General features: G+C 36.9%; 2 protein-coding genes across 5 annotated transcripts; both read right to left on the reverse strand.

Moving 5' to 3' along the window:
• Positions 1-3,765, reverse strand: irgq1 (immunity-related GTPase family, q1). Its single transcript, XM_065245588.2, has 3 exons — positions 3,653-3,765; positions 2,390-3,124; positions 1-2,309 (listed from the first exon to the last, which is right to left on the reverse strand). Exons 1-3 carry the CDS (start codon positions 3,658-3,660, stop codon positions 1,625-1,627), a joined length of 1,428 nt encoding a protein of 475 aa, XP_065101660.2. The 5' UTR covers positions 3,661-3,765; the 3' UTR covers positions 1-1,624.
• Positions 3,766-4,056: 291 nt separating this feature from the next.
• Positions 4,057-20,878, reverse strand: cblc (Cbl proto-oncogene C, E3 ubiquitin protein ligase). 4 transcript variants are annotated; one of them, XM_065260886.2, is made up of 14 exons: positions 20,586-20,878; positions 20,222-20,344; positions 19,395-19,992; positions 15,471-15,617; positions 15,216-15,372; positions 14,962-15,083; positions 13,483-13,620; positions 13,315-13,402; positions 12,984-13,115; positions 11,028-11,207; positions 7,792-7,941; positions 5,544-5,605; positions 5,343-5,395; positions 4,057-5,085 (listed from the first exon to the last, which is right to left on the reverse strand). In XM_065260886.2, the coding sequence occupies exons 3-14, from the start codon at positions 19,778-19,780 to the stop codon at positions 4,946-4,948; spliced, it is 1,755 nt and encodes a 584-aa protein (XP_065116958.1). In that variant the 5' UTR covers positions 19,781-19,992; positions 20,222-20,344; positions 20,586-20,878; the 3' UTR covers positions 4,057-4,945. The 4 variants fall into 4 exon arrangements, with proteins under 4 accessions (XP_065116958.1, XP_065116957.1, XP_065116955.1 ...); XM_065260885.2 differs by having other exon boundaries at positions 5,343-5,398; positions 20,593-20,877; XM_065260883.2 differs by having other exon boundaries at positions 5,343-5,398; positions 20,586-20,877.
• Between the last annotated feature and the right edge of the window lie 1,373 nt (positions 20,879-22,251).

The following is a 22,251-nucleotide window of genomic DNA, read 5'->3' on the forward strand; positions in this document are numbered from 1 at the left end:
TGTTGACTAGTTTTTAAAATGCTTTATTTCCCATTTACAATATACAAAGTAGCAGAGGTTCTGTAAAAGGTCATTTACAAAGGCATGAAGGTGTGTCAGCAGTGTAGTCACATTCTTATCACTGATTCATGATATGGAGAATTTAATTGTATTGTTGACTATGACAGCATGACGCATATGTTAGTCACCAACTGCTAACTTGCACGTTCACATATGCAGTCCCACACTATTGGTATTAACATAATAAATCAGATTTTTCTGTTAGCAAAATTTCATATTCACAGGTTTCATCTCCTTTAAAATAGAAATGGAGCTTTATATTAATTTTTTAAAATTATTTTCTTTAAAGGAAAATGCTCTGAAAACTTTAAAGATCTGTACTTTATTTAATATTTTATTGCAAATTCCATTCTAGCATATTTTTTATCTTTGTTATAATATTGTCACGTTTTTGATTGATGATTGTTGTCAATTCAATAAAAAATGCAGTCCCACAAAATTACTTCTGTTTAATTTCTGGTGCTTTAAAATAACAGTAGACAACATTTTAAGAAAGAATGTGGAAAATATTTGTAGTCCAACCAGAAAAAAAAGTGTACAAATTTATTACACACATTATTCACCGTTTGCTTATCCATAGACCCTTTTACTGTTTGTACACAATAATGAAGTGGCAACGTATGCGCGCACATTTTGGCAACAGAAGTATGGCAACAATCAGCAGTGAAGCAACACAGACAAGAAAAAGTTATTTTAGAAAGTTAATTTTATCAACTTTTTTAAGACAGCTACCAGATCTGTGTACTATAGTCGAGTGGATAGAAGACATTAGCAGATGGCCAAATATAAAGAGGCCAGATACATATAAACGTATATTATTTTATTGCCACCAAAAGCAACAACCAGACATTTTGATGCTGGAAACCATTTTGATAAACTTTCTGAGTTTCTAACATGTTAGAACCAATGGGGAACAACACCACTTCTGTTGCCACAATTTGCGTGCAGGCTATTTAATCACGTGGGCTGTAAAAGCTCTATAAGCATAGCTTTTGCAATGATTAAGCAAGGTAAGGAAAACTAACAAGAAATATTACTGTCTAGTTGGATGCTTAAATATGGAAAATGCAATCAGTGACATTATACAGTATAATTAACTATCTATCTTTTTTTGTTTAAAAATAGTACAATGTAAATATGAGATATGAGATAATGTACTGATCAGTGCTTCAAAACTACTGTAACTCTGTCATAAACACTGTCCTCTACCTTTACCCTATTTCACTTTATGATATCCTTATCACTAATATAGTTGTTATTTCCATTTTACATAATTGCTTCATTGTGGAGCAACTCTGTCAATGTTGAACTTGTTTAGCCATCTAAGGGAAAGGGTTTGTGCCTGCACAGACCAAAAGCTTTTGACCCCCACACACTTTTACCTCGGATTTAAGGAAAGGTCATGTGGAAAATAAGGATCAGGAAATTTCATCTTGTAGTAATAAATACAACGGTGGCAAAGAGTGATCAATTATATAAAGTGCTATAAGAATTATGGTTCAAGTCAGTTTGTGTGGCAATCCTCTTCAGTCTAAAAAGAAATTGAATCCGCTATTTCTTATTTTCATTGTCTCAGTACTTTTGCTACATAATGTGCAAAAGCGATATTCCTGGTCGTGTTGAGTTCCATGGTCAGTGCACTCTCCAAAACAGCAAAGTCCAATGTACTTTTGTCTAGGCTGTTGATGAGAAAAATTTGCAGTTCAGGTAGTCTTGCCCTCTGAAGTTCTGTGATATTTTGTGCCCGGAGCCCATCAAGTATTTCGGTGTCATCACAGCCAAAATCACCTTGAGCCTGTAGATAACAATCTACTTTGGTCTGGACCAAGAAGAAATTCCTCTTTAATTCACTGATAGCATTGGCTAGTTGTATATGCCGTGGGCCCTGCAAGTCAGATACGATGATGATGCAAAAGTCATAACCACGCAGAACTTGTTTCATCTCATACATCGAGTAATCCATGATTGCTTCTATGCCAGACATGCCCCAGAAGCGGACCCCAGGGTATCCAGAACTCATGGCTGCACCATACACCTCCTTCTTCATCCCAGTTAAGGCATTTACCAGAGATGATGCTCCAGACCCTGTCTCACCCAAAACTGCCACATCAGTTCGAAAGTGATTCAGGGCCTCCAGTATAGCTTTGACTTTCACAGCTCCAAAACCTGTATCTTTGTGCATATTGTGTAACTTTGTGATGTCCTCAGCTGGTATTTTTTCAGTCTTTCGGGCATCCTGTGTAGCATACCTGAAGAAGTAAAAAAATTGAGTCATAATTAGATTTTAGATTGAAGATAAACGTGCATTAATACACCATTATATACTTACCTTGCTGTAAACCATCCTCCATGAAGAATCTTTTCTAGAAAATTCGAAAATAGCTCTGCCCTGACCTGAGGAAGCTCATTCCTAAAAGTATCTAGGAGCTTCGGCATCTCATAATTAAGCGGTTCGTGGGCTGAAATTAGGAACACGGGGTTGTCCACATTCTTCTCTTTCATATATTTTTCACCATCTTCTTTCATTTGATTCAAGGCACTTTCTTCAGAGAAGCCACGTTTCCTTCTCTGGGACCGCATTTCATTATCAATTTTTGATCTGATTGCATAAAATGGCTTCTTTTGTTCGATAATTGCATCAATCAAGATCATGTTGTTTTCTCTGACTCGCTCAGACATCACCACCATAAAGATATCATATAAGTGAAGGTTCATTGTCTTTGTGTAACTCTTTGATGTAAATGTAGGAGTGCCCATGCCTGGAAGATCCCACATTCTGACCTGTGGTAAATTGGGAAGCAGATACAGAGTTGCTTGCATTGTGGTTTCTACAACTCCAGTTGGAGCTGCGCTATCATCATCAGGACGCACTCCTTGAAATGCATTGATGAGCGACGATTTTCCTGCTCCAGACTCTCCGGTCACAGCGATATCTATCTTATAGCGGTCATACACTTCCAAAAGATTGATAAGTTTTTCGGGAATTTCTCCAGGGCTTTCAGAGGCAAAAGTATCCTTGATTTTGTCAATAAGATCTTCTGGAAGTTTTTCTGTCGAGTAAGGGCTAAAGGAAACACACAGATATTCTGTCAATGTTACATGTTGTAACATTTTAAATTAAAAACATTATTTGTTTTAATCACTGTGATTCGTTTTATCTGCTTGTTGTTTAAAGCTTAAAGTAAAAAAAATAATGTGGTAAATACAGTAAATGTATCAATGTTGTTGTTGTTATTAGTCCAATTCATGACGTCACCATGGTGTAGCGATCATAAGAGGGCGAACAGATCAAAATCAAACAAATTTGATGGAAAATATCGATGTTTAAAGTCTTAATTTCATGTAAGTGTGCATCATTTTATTTATTTTTAAAAATATTTTATTGATCATATGTTTTGATAAAATCGTTTTGTAGATATAAAGTGCACCTATGTGCAAATTCTGCCAGAGACGATCGCTAGAAAGCGGATACTGTCATTTGTGACATTTACAGGCTGTGTGCTCATAAGCGCTTCTGAATTCAGAAACTTAAGCGGTGTGTCGATAACACTTACAAATGTGTGCTATACGTTAAAAATAACATTTTACTCACCCATCCATTGTGATACCTCTAATCTGTTTCTAGTTTCAAATCCACGAAAGTGAAAGAAAGCGAGTGCCAACCAAACATTATTGACGCATGCGCAGAAGGGGAGGAGGGGCGAAGAGTTATATAATCTACTAATATAATAAATGTGAACATTTGTTGAGCAAATAAATTATTTATTGGTTTTGTATTATAGACTCGCATTATTAAAAAGTGCATCAATAATACTTGGGTATTTTATATTTTCTTATGTGATAAGTTTATAAGGTGATTATTTTTGTTTCAAAGATGAGTAGTTTGCTGATGTTTCAAAAGACACAAATTCCCAAGTGTACAATTCTACCACCCAAGAAAAAGGAGATACAATTTATTAAAATGCATGTACAAATTTCTTAGGCACATTATGCTTGTACTACGTACAGAAAAGGCAAAAAATCTGGCCTTTTATCTTTAACGTGTCAGTAGTAAAACCATATAGATTTACAAACATTTTTACCATTAACCAAGTTTGGCAATGATTTTGGAACACAGACTTTAGCACATCAGGACTAAAGTAGGCTATTCTCAACAGGGCATGAAGTTGTATGACTTGAAATTCAGGTTTAAACCTAGCAACAGTATGTGTGTGGTGGTATTTAGAGCACAGAATCACATTCTTTTTAGAATCACATTCTTTGCACAAATGCACGGTGGCCCATGTATCTAAACTGTTTCATGAAGTGTTTTGAAGTAAGAAACAGTGTTCGAGGCAATCTTGTTTACTTCTTAAAAAGTGCTTGAATCTTAATAAACTTTGAATATACTAGACTTGTAATCATGATATATTCTTATACAATGATGTGATTTCCCACAATTAAGCAAAATAATAGGTAATTTTTAATAAAAGCAAAACTGACCAAAAATAGTAATTGGATGTAGAATACGCTACAGATGAGCAGGCTTGTTTAAACTTAACACTGCATATGTTGCTATTCTCTGGCATCAATTTTATCTTGAACTGTCCAAGCTATTTTTATAATCCTAAATAAGAAAAGTAACACTCCACAAATCATCATTTTAATGACCTGTCTTAAAAACTATAGAAAAATACTTTTCATTGTGCAGTCTTTTAAACAAACAAACAAAAAACCAACGTGATTTGCTCTATAGATTTAGTAGATATGAGGTAGAACTTAAAATGTGTTAAAAAAATTTAAATGTACTATTCCAACAAAATCTTGTTTACAATATATTTTATATAAAGTTTCTGATATACACAATCCCCTTTTTTGCCATTATATTTTACACTCCTTTCTGATGTCAGGAAAAATCTCTTTCTGGCTGTGTTGCTGAAATAGATAATGAATCCACCCCACTATTATCCTCTTCTTGTTTCTCCTTTCTTTTCGGTTTCATCCTCTTTATAACATTTTCTGAAGGACCTTCCCAGGACACCCTATCTGAGAGAAAAAAAAGAATGATTTTTGGAATAAGGCTTCTTCAGTATAGAATACATACAGTAGCTTTGTCTTCGTGTAATGCAAACGCTTGCCGCTAGATGGCAGTACAACAAAGTCTAACACTAACGTGTTTAGCGTTTTGTGCAACTGTCTCAGGATAGAAAAATGTCAACATAATGTAACTGGAATATTAATTCAGTCATAAATCGCATATGGATTGCCACTCCACAGTTTAGGACGACAGTTTTGATACTTACTGTGTGTTATCGACGGTAAAGACGAAGGAAAGATTTGTTCAGACAACTCCTCACTTCTGAAGGTAAGGTGGAAAAAATAAGCATGCTTAAGTTAACGTTAGTCATTTATTGTCAAACATTTAAGTTACGTTAACTAAATGCGAGTAAAAAGCAGGGTGAGCTGCCACTGTACTGGTAAAAGCTTACCACATCATAATTTACCTGTCTGTGGAGGAGGTAGATTGATTTGGCGCGTTTTCTGTCCTGAAACCATGTGTGATTTTCTGGGAAGCAAACAAAACGATGTTATCAGAACACAGCTAGACACTGCAGACAAGCAAAATCAAAGTGTTTTTAATCTGTAAACGGTTAGCCATTGACAAGGCCGCCTTAATGCACGGGCTTACCTGGGCTGAAGCCCAGGGGCCTCCCAAGTTCAGGGGCCTCCCATATTCACGTTCATGATGAGCTGAAAATGTCATATTGTTTTGTAACTTGTTAGGTTTTCTGTCAATCACTCTAAATGCACGTTCCATGGCTGCTGATTGGTCCGTAGTAACTTACCGTGAAATAAAATATCAGACGTAACGGATTTTCCGCGTAGCCTAATGCAATTAAGTGCGCGTTGTCAACTTGGCATTCCTGCATGTTAGACTGAGTGTGACAGAGAAACGGGAAATAATCCATCAACTAATGAAAGAGTAATTTCGGAAATTTCATAATAAGCACTAGTGAGGTGCAGGTCTCTCTCTCTCTTTCGCGCGCGCGCTCGCTCTCTCTGTGCTCGTGGAGCTGAGTTTCTGGCATGCAGAAGTCTCTCTAAACGTGCGCAAGAAACTGTGCCGCCAAATAAAGAATGGAGTTCCCGCACATAATGCTGTTAGTTGTTATAAAGTTTAAGTTTACTCGCGTTTATATCAGTGACGCGTGCGCACCTGTAGCGATGTAGTTTGACGCGGCATTAGCTCACAGTACACACATCTGTTGGTTTAGAAAGACGAGAAAGAGACGCAACGGTAAAGGTGCAAGTCTAAGAAAGAAAAGAGCGACAAGACCATCTCAAATGATCATCCCCTGATCGCACCATTCATATTTATAATCTCCTTATCTAAAGATCTTATATACAGGTATGTTCCCTGTCTGTTTTGTGCATATTCATACGTGTTCGTTTTACATGCATATGCATAAATACTAAATACAATGCATACTATTTCTTCAATAGCCTAAATAAATAACAAACAAGATTCTGTCTATAAACACTTATCTTTTGTTATCATTAATGCATTTAACAAGATTCTGTCTATAAAGACTTCTCTTTTGTTAACATTAATGCATTTTCACTTTAAAACTAACTTTACTTCTTATATTGTTAAAACTGTGGTTAGCATTTAGTTAGTGAGTGGGAGTTTTCTGCAATTTTGTATATTCCAAAAACTATATAAACATAGAGCTTATAAACATTCTCTCACACATTTTGGTTTTATTTTCACCACAAGTTGCTGCATGTGGTTGTTAAATAAAGTGTCTTGTGTTTATGCTTAAGTGGGCTCAGTGATATGTTAATAATGATATTATGGTGTTTTCTGGGTCAAAGAGGGAAAACTCACTGTTGTATGTCTTGAAAGAAACTAATGCATTTTGTGATGTAGATTACCTAGATATTACACTTTTTTTATTAAATGAGACTATAAATTGAGGGTATGGGGGGCCTCTAAAACCTCTCAGCCCCAGGGCCTCACATTAGGTTAAGGCGGCCCTGGCCATTGAGGACCATGTTCTAAACAAAAGGGCTGGATTATTCTAAACCCCAGGTAACAGAATCCTGGGTTAATCTGTTTAATGTTTCACACTGTTCATACTTAACCGGGGGTTAAGAGATAACCCTGGGTATTCATAGCTGAAGTTTCGCAGGTTAACACTTTAATTGCATATTTGCGGTGTCAACATTAATGATTGTATAAAAGCCCTTACGACTATTAACCATGTTTTTTGTGGTAAAAGTAAAGTAACCATGCTTTTTTGGTGTATTGATTACTATGAGCAAAACCATGGTTTTACTACACTAACCATGGTTTAACTATGGTTTTTGAAAACCATGGTTGTCAAAACCATGGTTATTTTGTGGTCACCATGGTTTTATTACATTAACCATGTTTTTTTAACTGTAGTAAAACCATGGTTAATTTTTGTAACGGAGTGATGTCAAACTAAGTGAATTAAAATAGAGTGCTACCTTTTTTAATAACAGCTTGTATGGCGCTTCTGCATCACAGACAAAACAGGTCGTGATGTAAAGCTCTCTTGGCTTTTTTAAGCACCACAATGCAGGGTTAACACCGCAACCCTGCTTTAACCCTGGGTTAATTTCAGGGATAACCCTGCTTATAAATTACAAGTGTGAAACACTCCTTAACCTAGGGTTAAATGCGGGGTTTAGTTTGTATTGCAATTATTATGTAGCCACACCCACCGAACTGGACAGAGCCATGGTCACAGCGCCTGGCTCTAAGGATTTGGAGCGTGGTTTGGGAGAATTACAGGATGAAAGGATGTTGTGTTTTGGAGGAAGGGGAGGAGGTGAAAGGCTGGAGCTGGGAACCTGGTACTCGTCCTGTGACATCTGTAAAAGTGAGGGAGAAAAAGTGAGATTGCATTTAAACACAGCATGTTAGTCTTTGGTCATGATGATGTCATATTTTATTTGAAAAAGGGTTCAGTAGGGTTCAGAATAGTATGGTCTGTTCAATCAATTGTACTGTTTGTGACTATTTAATAGGGCTGGGTATCGATTCAGATGTTCCAGATCGATTCGATTTCAATTCACAAGCTATCAAATCGATTCTCCTTTCGATTCCCGGATCGATTTTTATGCTCGATTCGACTCAATGAATATAGATTTAATAAAAATAATATATTTATAAAAAACAGTTTACAAGTGGGTAATGTATATTAAAACCTGTATATTAAATTCTTTTATTTTAGGTACACTTGGGTACATTAAAACAGAACCCATCTCTTATTTTCAAATGCATACAATTATGTTGAATACAATACAATTTTGATGCAAGATGAAAAATATATGCTGAAAAATGTCAGAACAGTCGCATTCCTTGATCAAACAGGATCAGGTTATTTCATATTTAAAAAATCGATTGGTGACGTTTTAGAATCGATTTTGAATCAACCACGTAAAAAAAGATTAATCAAAAAATAGATTTTTTTTGCCCAGCACTACTATTAAACCAGTTCTGCTCTTATTGGCGTTCAGTCTGACCAGGGATTCAAGCACTCTGAAGCTACACAAACCAAGCTGATTCTCGACCATTGGGCAGGTTTCAAGGATGGTCTTACTCAGTTTTTCGCACCGTTCCACACGTCCTCTCAATAAATGTTGTGTCTAAAACGGCCGTCTTCACACTATATAGTATGTGAAAAGCAGTAGGCGAGTAGTATGTCCAAATTCATATTTGAAAAACACTCGCCTAAAGTACCCGGCTGACCTACACACTTTAAACGGATGTGTTAAAAACACCCATCTCTGTGTTATAATGAAAACAACACATTTTGTGTTACTTTTAACACAACTTAATTAGCACAAAATGACACATAATGTTAAAAAAAAATTAAAACCACACATAATGTGTTAAGCTTAGCACAAAAAGATGTGTAAAAAATTAACACATCCTTTTTAAGAGTGTTCTACTTCCAGCAAGATATTAAAGTGTGCATTTTTTGTCAGATCCGTTGTCATAAAAAATTGGCAATAAAAGGTTAATAAAGATAAAAGTTAACGGCTCACTTGTTAAGACAATGTATGCCACGTGATGTATCAACATGGCAGATGTAATATTTCAGAATTTCATTCTCACTGCAATTAAATATTCATACTATATAGAGGGTAGTGGTCGATGATTAGGTACTTTACCTAATTCAGTACGTACTTTCACAGTATGCCGTTTCGGATGCAGGGTAACCATACATTCACACGGGGCGAAAGCGGTAATGCTTCTCATTTACTTTTAATGGATGATGTCATGCGTTGCCGAACTGAATTGTGTATCTGTCAACATCGCGTCACTGCCGTTGAAAATGTCTCTACTTTTCAAGCACCAACACGTGTGTCAGCCAATCAGATTGCCTTATGCAAATAACGGCCAGTAACGTTTATGCAAGACCGCAGCATGTGTTGCGGCCACTGCGATTTGCTGTTGACCAACCTATAGGCAAGCCTTCTGTCAAGCGTTAATGCTTTCGCCCCGTGTGAATTTACCGTAAGTCTCCGGTACCTTTTGTTGTCTGATTCAGCAGCGTGCTCGCCTGGGAGTTGGGTCATTCTGATTGGCTTTTTGGCAGAGCCAACCAGTGCACAAAAAGAGAAACTTAAGTGACGAAGCAAGCATCTCTTATTCCAAAACGTGAATATTTAAAAAAAGATATGGCTCATAAGACATTAAAGATATATCACAAGTCCATCTATGGTGGTGGGTGAGATTTGCATGAAACTGGTAAGCGAGCAGTGCCCTGTTTGGGCGATTTCCAAACAGAAGTGAGCATCCCTATGCCCTACTTTCTTCAAGGGGCAGAGCCCTTAAAGTCAGCTCTTTGAAGGGTGTAGGGGATTTATGGTCTCATGTATGCGCATGGATCTCTCTTGGTGAAGTGACTGATAGACCAATGTTATTTTGACAACACTGCATGTGCACATGGAATCCAGGATTCAGTTGTAGGAGATAAAATGCTGTAGTAGTTGGATACAGCATATTAATAAACATAGCATGCTACTAAATACTTTTCTATAATCTACTACCTTTTAACCTCAGATCATATTTCTATCGCTGACTATTATTAGGTATTATATTAAAATAAAGACAGATGGAATAACTCTACTTAGTTTTGTATGTTAAATTGAATCCCCCTGACATATTTTCTTCAAAATGCAGATTCTTACAGGTTACTTTGACTCGACCCTTTTGAACTGGACTGCACAGGTTGGTAAGGTCAGGGTTCACATCAAAAGATCAGGTTATCACAAACGGAACTTATTCCTTAAAGTGATCCTGGTAACATACTTCTGGAAGGGCCCTTCTTAAAGCGATTCAGGTGTTCACTTTCATTTGGACACCCCTACAAGTAGTGTTCCCTTTGTGAAGGGCACTTCAAGGGTGCATAAATGCTCTTTGGAAAATGGCATTTATGTTTATTATTCCAGCAGTCACTAGCCTTTCCGGACTCACTTTTTTAAAAATTATTACCAACTACTGTTACCTGCTGGTATACGGAAAGTTATCATCACACGCAGGCGCAAGACGGACATGCTACTTGACCGCCATCCGTTTGGTGTGTCAGGGCATCTTGGACCTAGATGCAGCCAGCACACAGGCAATGTGAGCCAATCTTACAGTCTGTGCTACTTTATTGGCATTGGTCAGTGAACTGACTTTGTGTAGTAAATTCTGCTCCATGGTGATGTCGATAATACTTATCAAGAAACCGGCTTTACGGACAAACTTACTAGCATAAGTTGTGTGTGTGGTTTGATATTTTCAATGAATTTCACATGTTTTTAAATGTGACTTAGAGTTTTTGGGGCCACTCTCTTAGATATAAACATACATAAACAAACAAAGTGTCACTTAGAGCTTCAGAGTTTGTATACATTTATAAAACCAAAGTTTGATGAAGTTTTAAAAAGTTAGCAGTATTCACCTTTTTCATAGCAGCCAGTTTTTTCATCACTAGCCCTACGTCCTCATGATCATCATCTTCTTCCTCTTCCTCACTTTGCTCCGCCTTCCCGTCTGTCGTTGGTGTGTAGGGCTCAATAAATATAGACTTTGTGCCTCTGATGTCACAGCGGCAGTAAGGGCATGTGTGTCCATCAGACTTCTGTTAGTAAGAGTGAGTGACACAAATTTTAACATGCCTGTAATTATGCAACAAGGTATGACGGGCTGTGCTACTCTGAATATAGTCATATATGGTGCATGTATAATCATTATTTTAAACACCATAAAATCATTCAACACTTTTCTTAGAGAAATGTTTCCTGTAAACTTTAGCACAATTTTGGTAAGCAACAAAACCGTGGGTGTGTTGCAATAATATTAATAGCAGCCCAGTGATGAGATCGCCATGTTAACCAATAAGCATCAAGGACCAGAACTATGCATTTTTATACATTCACAGAATAGCAATGCAAATAGAAACTGTAAACTGTAATACTTTATAATATTAAATAATAATAATTCACTACATTTATATAGCGCTTTTCTGCAGCAATTTACGTATAAATGGGGGAATCTTCTCAACCACCACCTTTATTACCAGTGTGTATTTGTACACCACTTATCACACCATGAAACTTATCTTCGTTCATGCGTTAGACAAGACACTCGTTTACCACTTCAGCTGCAGAAATGGATCATGTTCTCATTCTGTACCTATTATCATAAAATGCAATCAACTGTAACTTTAAACTTGAGTGAAGTGGAAAAAATAGTCACACACATTTGATCAAGCACAGGAAGCCTGAGCCATAATGTGAGGTCATGCAGCTTTGAACTGTGACAAACACTTCATTTCACACAATGCTGGGTCACGGCTAAATGACAAGGGAAAGTTTGATTACCATATTATGTTCAAGTTTTGTTGCTTTTACATTTAGATTCTAAGAAGTTTCAAATATTATTTTCACACCAGGCAAAACATAATCGTGTAATATGTACAATATGTTTTCCGGCGGGTTTTTGGGTGTAACCTCATCATCATTTCACCATAAAACACCAACGTGACCAAACTGATAGATACGCTGGTTTGAGCATAATATGAAATTAAGGCCTGGGTGATATATCAATTATTATATATTTTTTAAGATATTTATAAAATTACAGAATATTGCGAATAATGACTATTAATTGAAAATTTGGTTTCATGTTGTGCCAAAGACTGCACCAAAAGACCGCTTCACTCCCTGTTTATGTCTCAAGAGCAAAACATAACTTAAACATAAAATATGCGACACACACGTGTGGAAAAAAAGACATTATGATTTGGTCTGTTGAAGTAGATTTAAACTTCAAAAAGGATGCACAATCTGTAATATGGGGATATTCATTTTCAGGAAACAGATTTTGAGCAAAAAAAAAAAAACATAATTTGCAAGATGCACAAGTAGACAGAGGGTGGTAATACAGCTTTTAGCACTTCAAGCAGCTGTTGCATGCGCTAATTTTATAGGAAGTAGAGTTTTCTGTGTTTGTACACTAAACATGTTTTATCTATTCCAAACCAGGTTTTGAAAATGGTGGCAAAATAGCATCAACTTTTAAAATTATATTAGAGCAAAATGAAAAATAATGACATATACTGGAAAGATAATGAAATGTAAAATTTTAGGTACACTCTCAGAAAAAAAGCTACAAAAGTTTTCACTGGGGCGGCACCTTTTAAAAAGGTCCTAATACCATTTTGGTACAGATATGTACCGTTGAGGTCCAGTATGTACCTGCAAGGCACCAATGTGAGGTACCAATGTGCACCTTTTAGATACAAAATTGTACTTTTTAAAAAAGGTACCGCCGTAGTGACAACTTTTGTACCTTCTTGGAACTTATGGGTGTATATTGCCCAGTCCTGATGACTAATAATAAGAATGTACTATACCAGCCATCCAGTCAGGCAAGGCTGGCAAAGCAGATGTCCACATGGTTGAATGCATATGTCTTTGTCTCGTTCTGTACAGATTTTGCACAGCTGAAAGGTGCTGCCAATCTCACAGTATAACTCATACTGTTCCTGCAGAGAGAACAAATAAATGAATGAGGGTGAGAAGAAAATCTAAATGCCTTTTGGCATAAAAATTATCTATGAATAATTATCACAACCTCCATAAAGTTAAAAGCTTTTCCAGGGTAGTCAGGTCATCATAAAGCATTTTGTTTTCTCATAGCAATCAGAAACCTAAATGTTCTTGTTTGTGATGATAAATACTAACCTCTGTAACTTTAACTCGACCCTTTTGAGCTGGACTGCACAGGCTGGTAAGGTCAGGGTTCACATCACGCCCATCAGGGTATAAGTAGCTAAAAATAGTATTTTTACACTTTTGTGACAGATTTCATTTTATATTTCTTTTCAAAATAATATTAGATTGTGAACGCACCAGCCTTCCCTAAAACCTTTTATAAGTGCCTGGAACAGAGGTGTGTTCTGAGGAATGGTTTGAACGATGTTGCCATCATAGGTCACGTGACCAATTGCCCACTGACCCATTTGTGTGCAACTGAGACGAAAAATGTAGCTGTGGAAACACAAAAAACCAATAAGACAGGGGTTCTCAAACGTTTTCAATTCAAGGCCCCCTATTGTCCACTACAAAATTTGAAGGCCCTCCCACTCCTGATTTCTACCCAATACAATATACACAGAGAAATATCTTGATTTTTAGTTGCTTTAGGTTAGTTGTCTTATACTGATTAATTTTAGATCATCTTGAGGCCCCCTTGGAACTTTATTGTAAAAACTGTAAATATGGCGCTTTTCCATTACCCCAGGTTTTGGTTTGGGTCAGCTTTCTTTTGGGGGCTTTTCCAGTGGGTGCAGTATGTAGTACCTAACACTTTTTTTAGTACCACCTCGTTTGGGGTTCCAAGCGACCCGAGCTGATACCAAAACGTGACACGAAAACACTGTAGATCACTGATTGGTCTGAGAAAATCGTCACTTCCAGCGTCATCGCTATAATGTAAGATTAGCTTCATGCTAGCTTGCGCTGTCTCGAGCAAACATGTTGTGATATGTGCTCTGCTATAAGTTCCCAAACTCCCTTTTAGCGATGAAAAACATCCACAGGTTGAGAATCAGGAACACCATAACAGTTTTTTTCCAGAATTGCACTTTGTGGCGGCACATTCGCGATGCACACGTCCGCATATATGCTTAAATGCAACTTAAATGAGGCTCAGCGGAGCGTGTTGACTGGCGTCACCGGTATTTGTACTAAAACTGTCATGTTAGACAGAGGTAGTGATAAACGTAATGTGCAAACCTCTCTTTGTGGTGATCAATTTTAATTTTGTGGCAGACTGAGAAATAACGTTAAATGAATGTATGGGGATATTCCAACCACGCTCTCACTTGTATGATGTTATAGCAGTAGGCAGCGCAAATGTAACGACATCTTATAATCCCGCCCACCCTAAAGTGTTACTAAACTCGATGGAAAAGCTAACCAAGCTAAAGTGAGGTGAGCTGACCCGACCTGACCCAAACCAAAGCGTGAGGTACTATGCAATGGAAAAGCGCTATTATGGTAAAAATAATCTTAATTTACATAATAGCGATGACGCTGGTAGTGTCGATTCTCTAAGACCAGTCAGTGATCTACAGTGTTTTCACGTAATGTTTTGGTATCAGCTCGGGTCCCTTGGAATCCCCAACCGAGCTGGTACTTAAAAAAAGTATCGGGTACTATGTACTGCACCCAGTGGAAAAGCCCCCAATAGTAAGCTGACCCAAACCAAACCATGGGGTACTACGCAATGGAAAAGCCCCTTTATTTATTCTCAATCCCAATATTTTGCTAAATCCACATTCATAGTTTCTTTCCTTTGGCACAATCGTCCCTTGCTGGGTGTCTTACCTGCCAGGACGATGTCTGTAGTGCTCTAGTCGAGCCCTGACCTGATCATAGGTGAGAAATGCCATGTATCCAGGGTGAGTTACCGCCAGCTGATTCCAGTTCTTTAGCAAAGTTGGCCAGGGCTAAATGAAGGATATAGACACTGGAGATTAACTTACTTTATGTGAAGTGATCACAACACAACAGAGAACATAGAAGTGACAGTAATGAGATGTTCGTTTATAGGTAATCACTATGTATCACATAATTTCTACCTGAAAAAGCCTGGTGAAAATATCAAACTCAAAGATGGATACGTGATCGTTACAAGTGAGATCAAGTGTGGACTTCAAAGCCATAGCTTCCATCCCCTCTTCAAAGTAGTGAACCTTCTTTAGCTCCAGTTTAAAAATGTTCCACTGCACTATACATCTAAGAAATCGAGAGAGACGATTAAACAAAAGATTAAAGTTCAGTTTTTCAATGCACATTTTGTAAAGATTTCCATAATACAGTAATTTCTGACATACTTATGTCCAAAGGCGTTCATCCAGAAGTCTTTGGCCTCTGTCTTTGTAAGTCTAAAGTTATCACCCTGAAAACGCCCCCCAGGAAACAATGATCTCAGCTCAGTCAACATGTGGCTGAAGAGGAGTGACAGCTTAGTAAGATTTCTCCTGAAATAGAAAGTACATTAGTGTGAGGTGTCTGTAGAAAATGTAACCTAAAAAATTTTTTTTTATAATTTGCAGCACAAATAATAAACGGGTGAATATTTCATAGTTAAACACAACTGTCTTTGTGGATATAATGAAAATGTATAATTTGGGCCACAGTTAGTGCACATGAGATTTGTGATGCTTATTTGTTAAATTGTGCATTTTATGCACGATTATTTAAAGATCTGTGATACGTACGTATTGTTACATGCACAAACAGTAACACAAGGATTGACATCAGCACAATGCGTGATAACTACTATGGGCAGGAAGTAGCACTTTGTAGCATCCTGTCCTGGGTCTTTGTGGCGTAGTTGACAAAATTTTCCATTATTTGACCGAAGGGGTTGCCGTGGTAACAAAAAGCATCCTCAACACAAAGGTACAAACCTGTTGTCTACTGTAATGCTCTTTGTGCTAACAAAGACGTATGCAAATTTTCTTCATTAAACTAACTTTTATATATAATGATGACTTGCATAGCAATCCAAACTCTATGACGACAAATGTAATTACGCTGTTAATTAGACTCTGTCCATTAAGAGTTTAGACAAGATATGCAATGTTTAGCGTAAAGTATATGCATAACGTTTCTGAGTTATTTTTGGGTAGTTTTTTGCAGCAGTTTTACACTTTATACTTTTCTTCTACTTTTGTGTCTCAGTGAAGGCCTCTAGTAACTTCGCCACAAAGACTTCATTTTGTCTTTTACTTTTATCTGTGCAGCCGATGGAAAGTACACTGCTGCTGTGGTGGCCTGAAGTTTCCTTTAGTCACGTTTTTAATTTTCCAACCCACAATTACACTGTCCATTGACCTGAATTGAGCTAAATTTACCCACATGTACTGTATTAGGCAGGTTTGTGTGATTTATTTATTTCTCTTTAATAATCTGCATATCCTGATTTGTGTTTATTTCTTTATTAAAGAAATCCACTATTTTAAAAAATGACATCTTTGAGGAATTTGGTGTGAATTACTAGCTTTATGATCGGAATTACAATATTTAAAATAAAGGTGCTTTACAATGCCATAGAAGAACCATTTCTGGCTAAATGGTACCATAAAGTACCTTTCTGGTTCTTTGTTTGAAAAAAGTTCTTTAAACAACCATTTATACCCTACTTTTTTTCAATATAATGCCTAAATGTTCTTTGTGGAACCCAAAATGGTTCATCTATGACATCGCTGTGAAGAACGTGTAGAACGAGTGTAGTCAAATTTTTTAAGTGCACACATACTGCTTCCTGTTATCTGTTCCCAAACTAAATATCCAATTGTAAAGTGGTAATTTGTTGTGGCAGTTTTGCTTGGTTTATTAAAAAGCATTAGATATTAAGATATTGGATCAGAATTTGAAAACGAGTGGCCTTGCATGCAAAACAAAGAATATGCTACTACTTGCCTATCATCTAATTCAGTGGTTCTCAAACTTTTTCGGCGTGCAGCCCCCCTGTGTACACTGCATCCCTTCGTGCCCCCCCAAAGAAAATGTATGACATAAAAAATTCTATCACTTTAAATTTGACTTAAACAAAACCTTAATAAATTATACAATATAGTGTTGGTTAGTAGCCTTATTTTTCTGAGGTTAAATAATTACACCGAATTTATAATAAATTAAATTTTTTTCTAAAATTTCTTTAAACTTGTGCCCCGCGGCACCATCTCAGGGCCCTTAAGAACCACTGTTCTAATTTACAAAAGATTAAGTATTGTTTTTATCTTTGATCATGTCTCATCTAGGGCAGTGTTCACACCGATCTTTTAGGAAGTAAAGAGAACACCATTTAAAGCACAAGTTGCTCTATTAACTAAAGGAATAAATGACCAAACATTTCATGTGGAATCTATACAAAGACTTTAGTTTAGTTTTGAACTAGGTAGTGACATCGGTTTTTCTCTCTCTCTAACATGCATGAATTAAAAAGCCAAGGTTTAATCTTGCTGAACCATGCTGAAACATAAAATTAAGATGCTGGCTTGCATTGCTAGAGGGAAATTTCCTCCATTTCCATGATAATGGCACACTATAAACACTGGTCATTAGTAGGCACAGCAGACCAGGGGACTTGGTCAAGCTTTACAATGAGGACTAAAGAGAGACTTCTATCTTTGGTTTATAATTTTCAAAATATTTTGTTCCAGTCAGATTGTTGGTACCTAGATGAGGCGGCCTTTCTTCTCATGCAAATCGATGCAAATTCTGCAGACAGTTGCAAATTTTCTTCATTGTATAAGTCTAAGGACACACATTCATGCATATTTTTAATCTTTTGGCACGCACCGTGTTGCAAGGCATCTTCGCGCCACAAATGTTTTTTTGTTTTGTTTTTTTAAGTTTGCATATGGTGGTGTGTTCTCAATGACAGCTTTCCTAAAATGATATCCTATTATATTCCTAAAATACGAAATATCCCAATATACTACATCGCTTTACAGTATTGCAACATATCGCAAAATATTTCATTGCAACCTCTTTATCGGGATACGTATCGTACCATGAAATTCTCGCCGATCCACAGCCCTACTTCTGATCACGTGTACAGAGATGTTTTGCATAGTCATTTGAACTGATAAGCTATTTAAATTCAATTTTTTAATGCTTTAATAATAATAAAATTTTAATACTAGTTTCATTTTCAGCTTCTCAGTCTGTTTAAAATTAAAATGACCTAAAGAGCCAAAGAGTCTTGCTCTTTCATCGAGTTCTGTCCAGCATTAGGGTTGTAACATGTTTCCTGAAAAGATTAAAAATGATCAGCCATATGGCAAAAGTATTTTGTTTAAAATGTCATTATTATACAATCAAAAAAAGGGGGTGTCACAAAGGGCCGAATTTAGCCCTTTGGGTTAAATAAACTACCCAGGGATGCGTTTTCCAAAAGCAACTATAGTCACAAGTTCTGTTGTTACCAATAGAGTTTAATGGTAAAAACGATCATATTTATCATAGTTAGCTAACGTTGCTTTTGGGAGACATACCCCAGTATAGGTTAAATTACAACCTATGGGTTAGTCTTTTTTCTGTCCTATATATACCCAGCTATTGGGCTAAAAATAACCTTATTTTGTTTTGCTTTTAACCCAGTGTTTTATAGAGTGTAGGAAACATGTTGAGCACTTAAGTGTTGTTTTGACCGTATTTAATGGGCCATTTTAGATTCATTGATTACACCAGTAACTGCAAATGGTTGACCATAGCTGACTTGTAAAATATCATTTTAAAATTAATTTAGGAGTCTAACATTAAATTGAAGCAAATTTTATGTACATTTTTTATAATTTAACAAACTGATTGTAATAAACACTAGAATCCAATGCTTTTCTAAATCTAGTGAGTATTTCTCCCCTTTATTTGAATGGCAAAATATCTTCGGCTAATGAAGAACCGCTAATGTTATATCTACCTGACATTTAAATTCTAAAATGATATGGCTAAATTATAACCTACCCAGACATGTTTTACTAACCAGTTTGCATGCAGTATAATGAACAGAGTTACAGTTCATTGACAAAAGACATGGCTAATATCATGCTATATGTCTTCCGTGCTAACTAAACTAACACAAGTAATCTGATTTTTATCTTTCAACTTTGTCAGTTGTCAGCACTTTAATTATCATCCACTTCATTGTTAATCAATTCATGTTGATCAACTGTGAGATTTTTATATTTAGGAATCTTTTATAAAGAGACACATATTGTATCAACTTTGACTTTGGGTTATCTTACCTGTAACTTGAAGTTTCTTCATACATCTTCTCCCTGCCATTCTTGAAAAGCAGCACAGCTCTCTCCGCCTTGTCCAGCAAGTGTTTAATATGGATCCGTAGATATTCTCCCTCATCCCCTCGTGGCACGGCCATCATGGGTCCCCTGTAGTGCGCCCATACCTCTGTTAGGTGGCTTGCGGTCTCCGACACTAGCTCAGGGAGGTATGGCGGGCTATTTTTCAGACCCAGTCTCGGGTCAGTGCACAATTTATGCAGTTTCTCCAATCTCTTAAGAACCTTATCCAGCATTTTGCGGTCTGCATTTGTGGGGGACTGGGATGCAGAATTGGAAGAGTCAGGAATTAAGCTACGGCCTGTGGTCCCTGAACTTCTAGCTGTTGCCATTATTGATGTTCAACACAAAAAGTGTAGTCAGTGCATAGACCAGCCTCATGTATCCAGTGAGCCACACGTGGAGCCAGCCTGGCTCGAATGTGTCTGAATCGTCTTTAAGCCAACTTTAGATAGCGTTGATGTTACTCATTTCCTTCACACAGTTACAGAAGTGTAGGTCATGCAGATGTTCATGATAAACCAGATTTATGTTTTTATCGGAACTGCCATAGAAGAATAAAAGCACTTTAGAGTTATTATTTAAAAAAAAAGTCAGATACAATAATGAGTGGTTACTCTTTGTCTCCATTACTCTGCAAAAAGAGGTCAGTTTTAGGTAGCGTAATTTATCTGAAACCACTTTTACTGTAACTTGTTGTGCTGTTATCACTATTGATATAGAAAGAGAAGGCATGCCTATAATTGTGAACATTTCAAAATAAATCATCTTACCCCCAAAATACTGTTGATTAATGAAATTAATTTTCTGTCAAAAAATCTTGTGCAGTCCAAGTTAAGTTCCACAAGTCAGATCAGGTGCTATGAAGCGATGATAGACTTTTGTCACCATTGCCACTGTGTAAAGATGTTTTCCACAAGTAAAACATTTTTCTAATTTTTTTACCGGCAAAGCAAGAAAAGAAAAGCATACCATCCTATCCTTGTAACACGGTAACACTTTACAAAAACTACACACTTTGGCTCCAGAACGAAAATAAAGATCGAATGTTCTTTAAAAACTTTCTTTTTACACACATATGATATGAAGGGTACAAGCAGTAACATGAGTCTGAAAGTTTAAAAATACTTGAAATACCAGTCACCCGGTCCCACGATCTCTCCACCCATTCTGACACTAGTGGTCTTTCTCAGGCATTATCTCTCCCATCCGCGCAGCTTCTGTCAGTCTGTTTAATTATATCTCTGTTGTAAATTTTGAAGAGCCACTTATACTAGGTTGGTTAAGGGCAGGAACTCAGCTGCAGACATTCTCTCTCTTTTTCTTAGATGAGTTTCCGGGTAGGTAACAGTCAGACAAACAGGTTTGTTTTCTTTGTGTTTGGCAAGCAGAGACTGAGTGAGTTGGGACGCTGCTCGAGTTGTGGGGTATTGGACAGACCATGTGTGTACAACTTCCTGATTACGTAACAAAAGACTAAAGAAAGTAGAGACAGGGAGGAAGAGTTTCTGATGTGTATAGTAGTCCTTACCTTCTATGTGGCAAGAAAAAGTATGTGAACCTCTGGGAATAAACTGGTTTTCTAGTGATTTGCCATAAAATCTGATTTGATATAATAATTTAAGTTTCTTGTGTCTTTTTTGAAAACACAAATTAAACATTCACAGTGCCGGAGGAAAATGTAAGTGAAGTTAGTGAACCCATAGACTTTAATGAAAGCTCATTTTTGTTAGAAGCTGGAACATGGAGTCCAATTAATAAAATTAGTTTTAAGGTGTGGTTTAATGCAACTTTGATTTATTAAAAGACATTCAAACATTTTAAGATTGTTGTCCTTAACTCTTTTCCCGCCATTGACGATATAACTCGTCTATTACGAGAAAACGCTTCCCTGCCAATGACGAGAAATTCAGGCTTTCTGCAATATGCTATTATCCACAAGGCGGCACACTTCTGCAATTTATACAACCCGGAAGAAGCGCATCACGTGAGAGAGAGAGAACTCCGTGTATGTTTTAAAGATCTCTCTGCATCTGATCTCCATCAAAAATCCTTCACAAAAATGGAATTATCTCAGCTTTTTGCACAAAATTGGGTGTTTTTGAAGAAACCTACCCATATTTGAGAGGTGATAAAAAGAGAACTAATGAAGGTAGGGTTTTGTGTTTGAAAGCAGAGGGTCTGTTCTTTCATTTGATATATTGTTTGTTTATATATTTAAAGAAGAACATTTTCTAGAAGACATTAAACTTTTGTGAAAACCATGAAAAATTATGGCGCTGGCTGGCAACTTTAAAAAAAAAAAACACTGGCGCCGAAAGAGTTAAGAAGCATCAGCTCTTATGAACCATGCCTCTCTAAAGATATCCGATCAAGAGTTATTGCACTCCATAAGGCTGAAAAGGGATACAAAACAATCTCAAAATGTTTAGTCATCCATCAGTCTACAGTTAGACAAATTGTCTATAAATACCCTTCCTAGAAGTGGGCAACAGACAAGATGACTATAAGGGACAACGCAGAATACTCAATTAAGTAATGAAGAACCCACGAGTAACAGCTAAAAGCTTGAAGACATCATTGAAACTGGCACACATCTCTGTTCATGGAGGAAGCTGTTGCTCTCCCGAAAAACACTGCTGTGAGCCTGAAGTTTGAAAGTGAGCACCTTGGCTACTGGGAAAATATGTTATGGACTGATGAAACAAAAGTTGAATTGTTTGGGGAAAATACTATAACACAAAAAGGGCACAGCTTACCAGCAGTAAGCATCATCCCAACAGTGAAGTATGGTGGAGGGAGC

Source organism: Paramisgurnus dabryanus, chromosome 13 (assembly GCF_030506205.2).
Source record: "Paramisgurnus dabryanus chromosome 13, PD_genome_1.1, whole genome shotgun sequence".
Classification (NCBI taxonomy): domain Eukaryota; kingdom Metazoa; phylum Chordata; class Actinopteri; order Cypriniformes; family Cobitidae; genus Paramisgurnus; species Paramisgurnus dabryanus.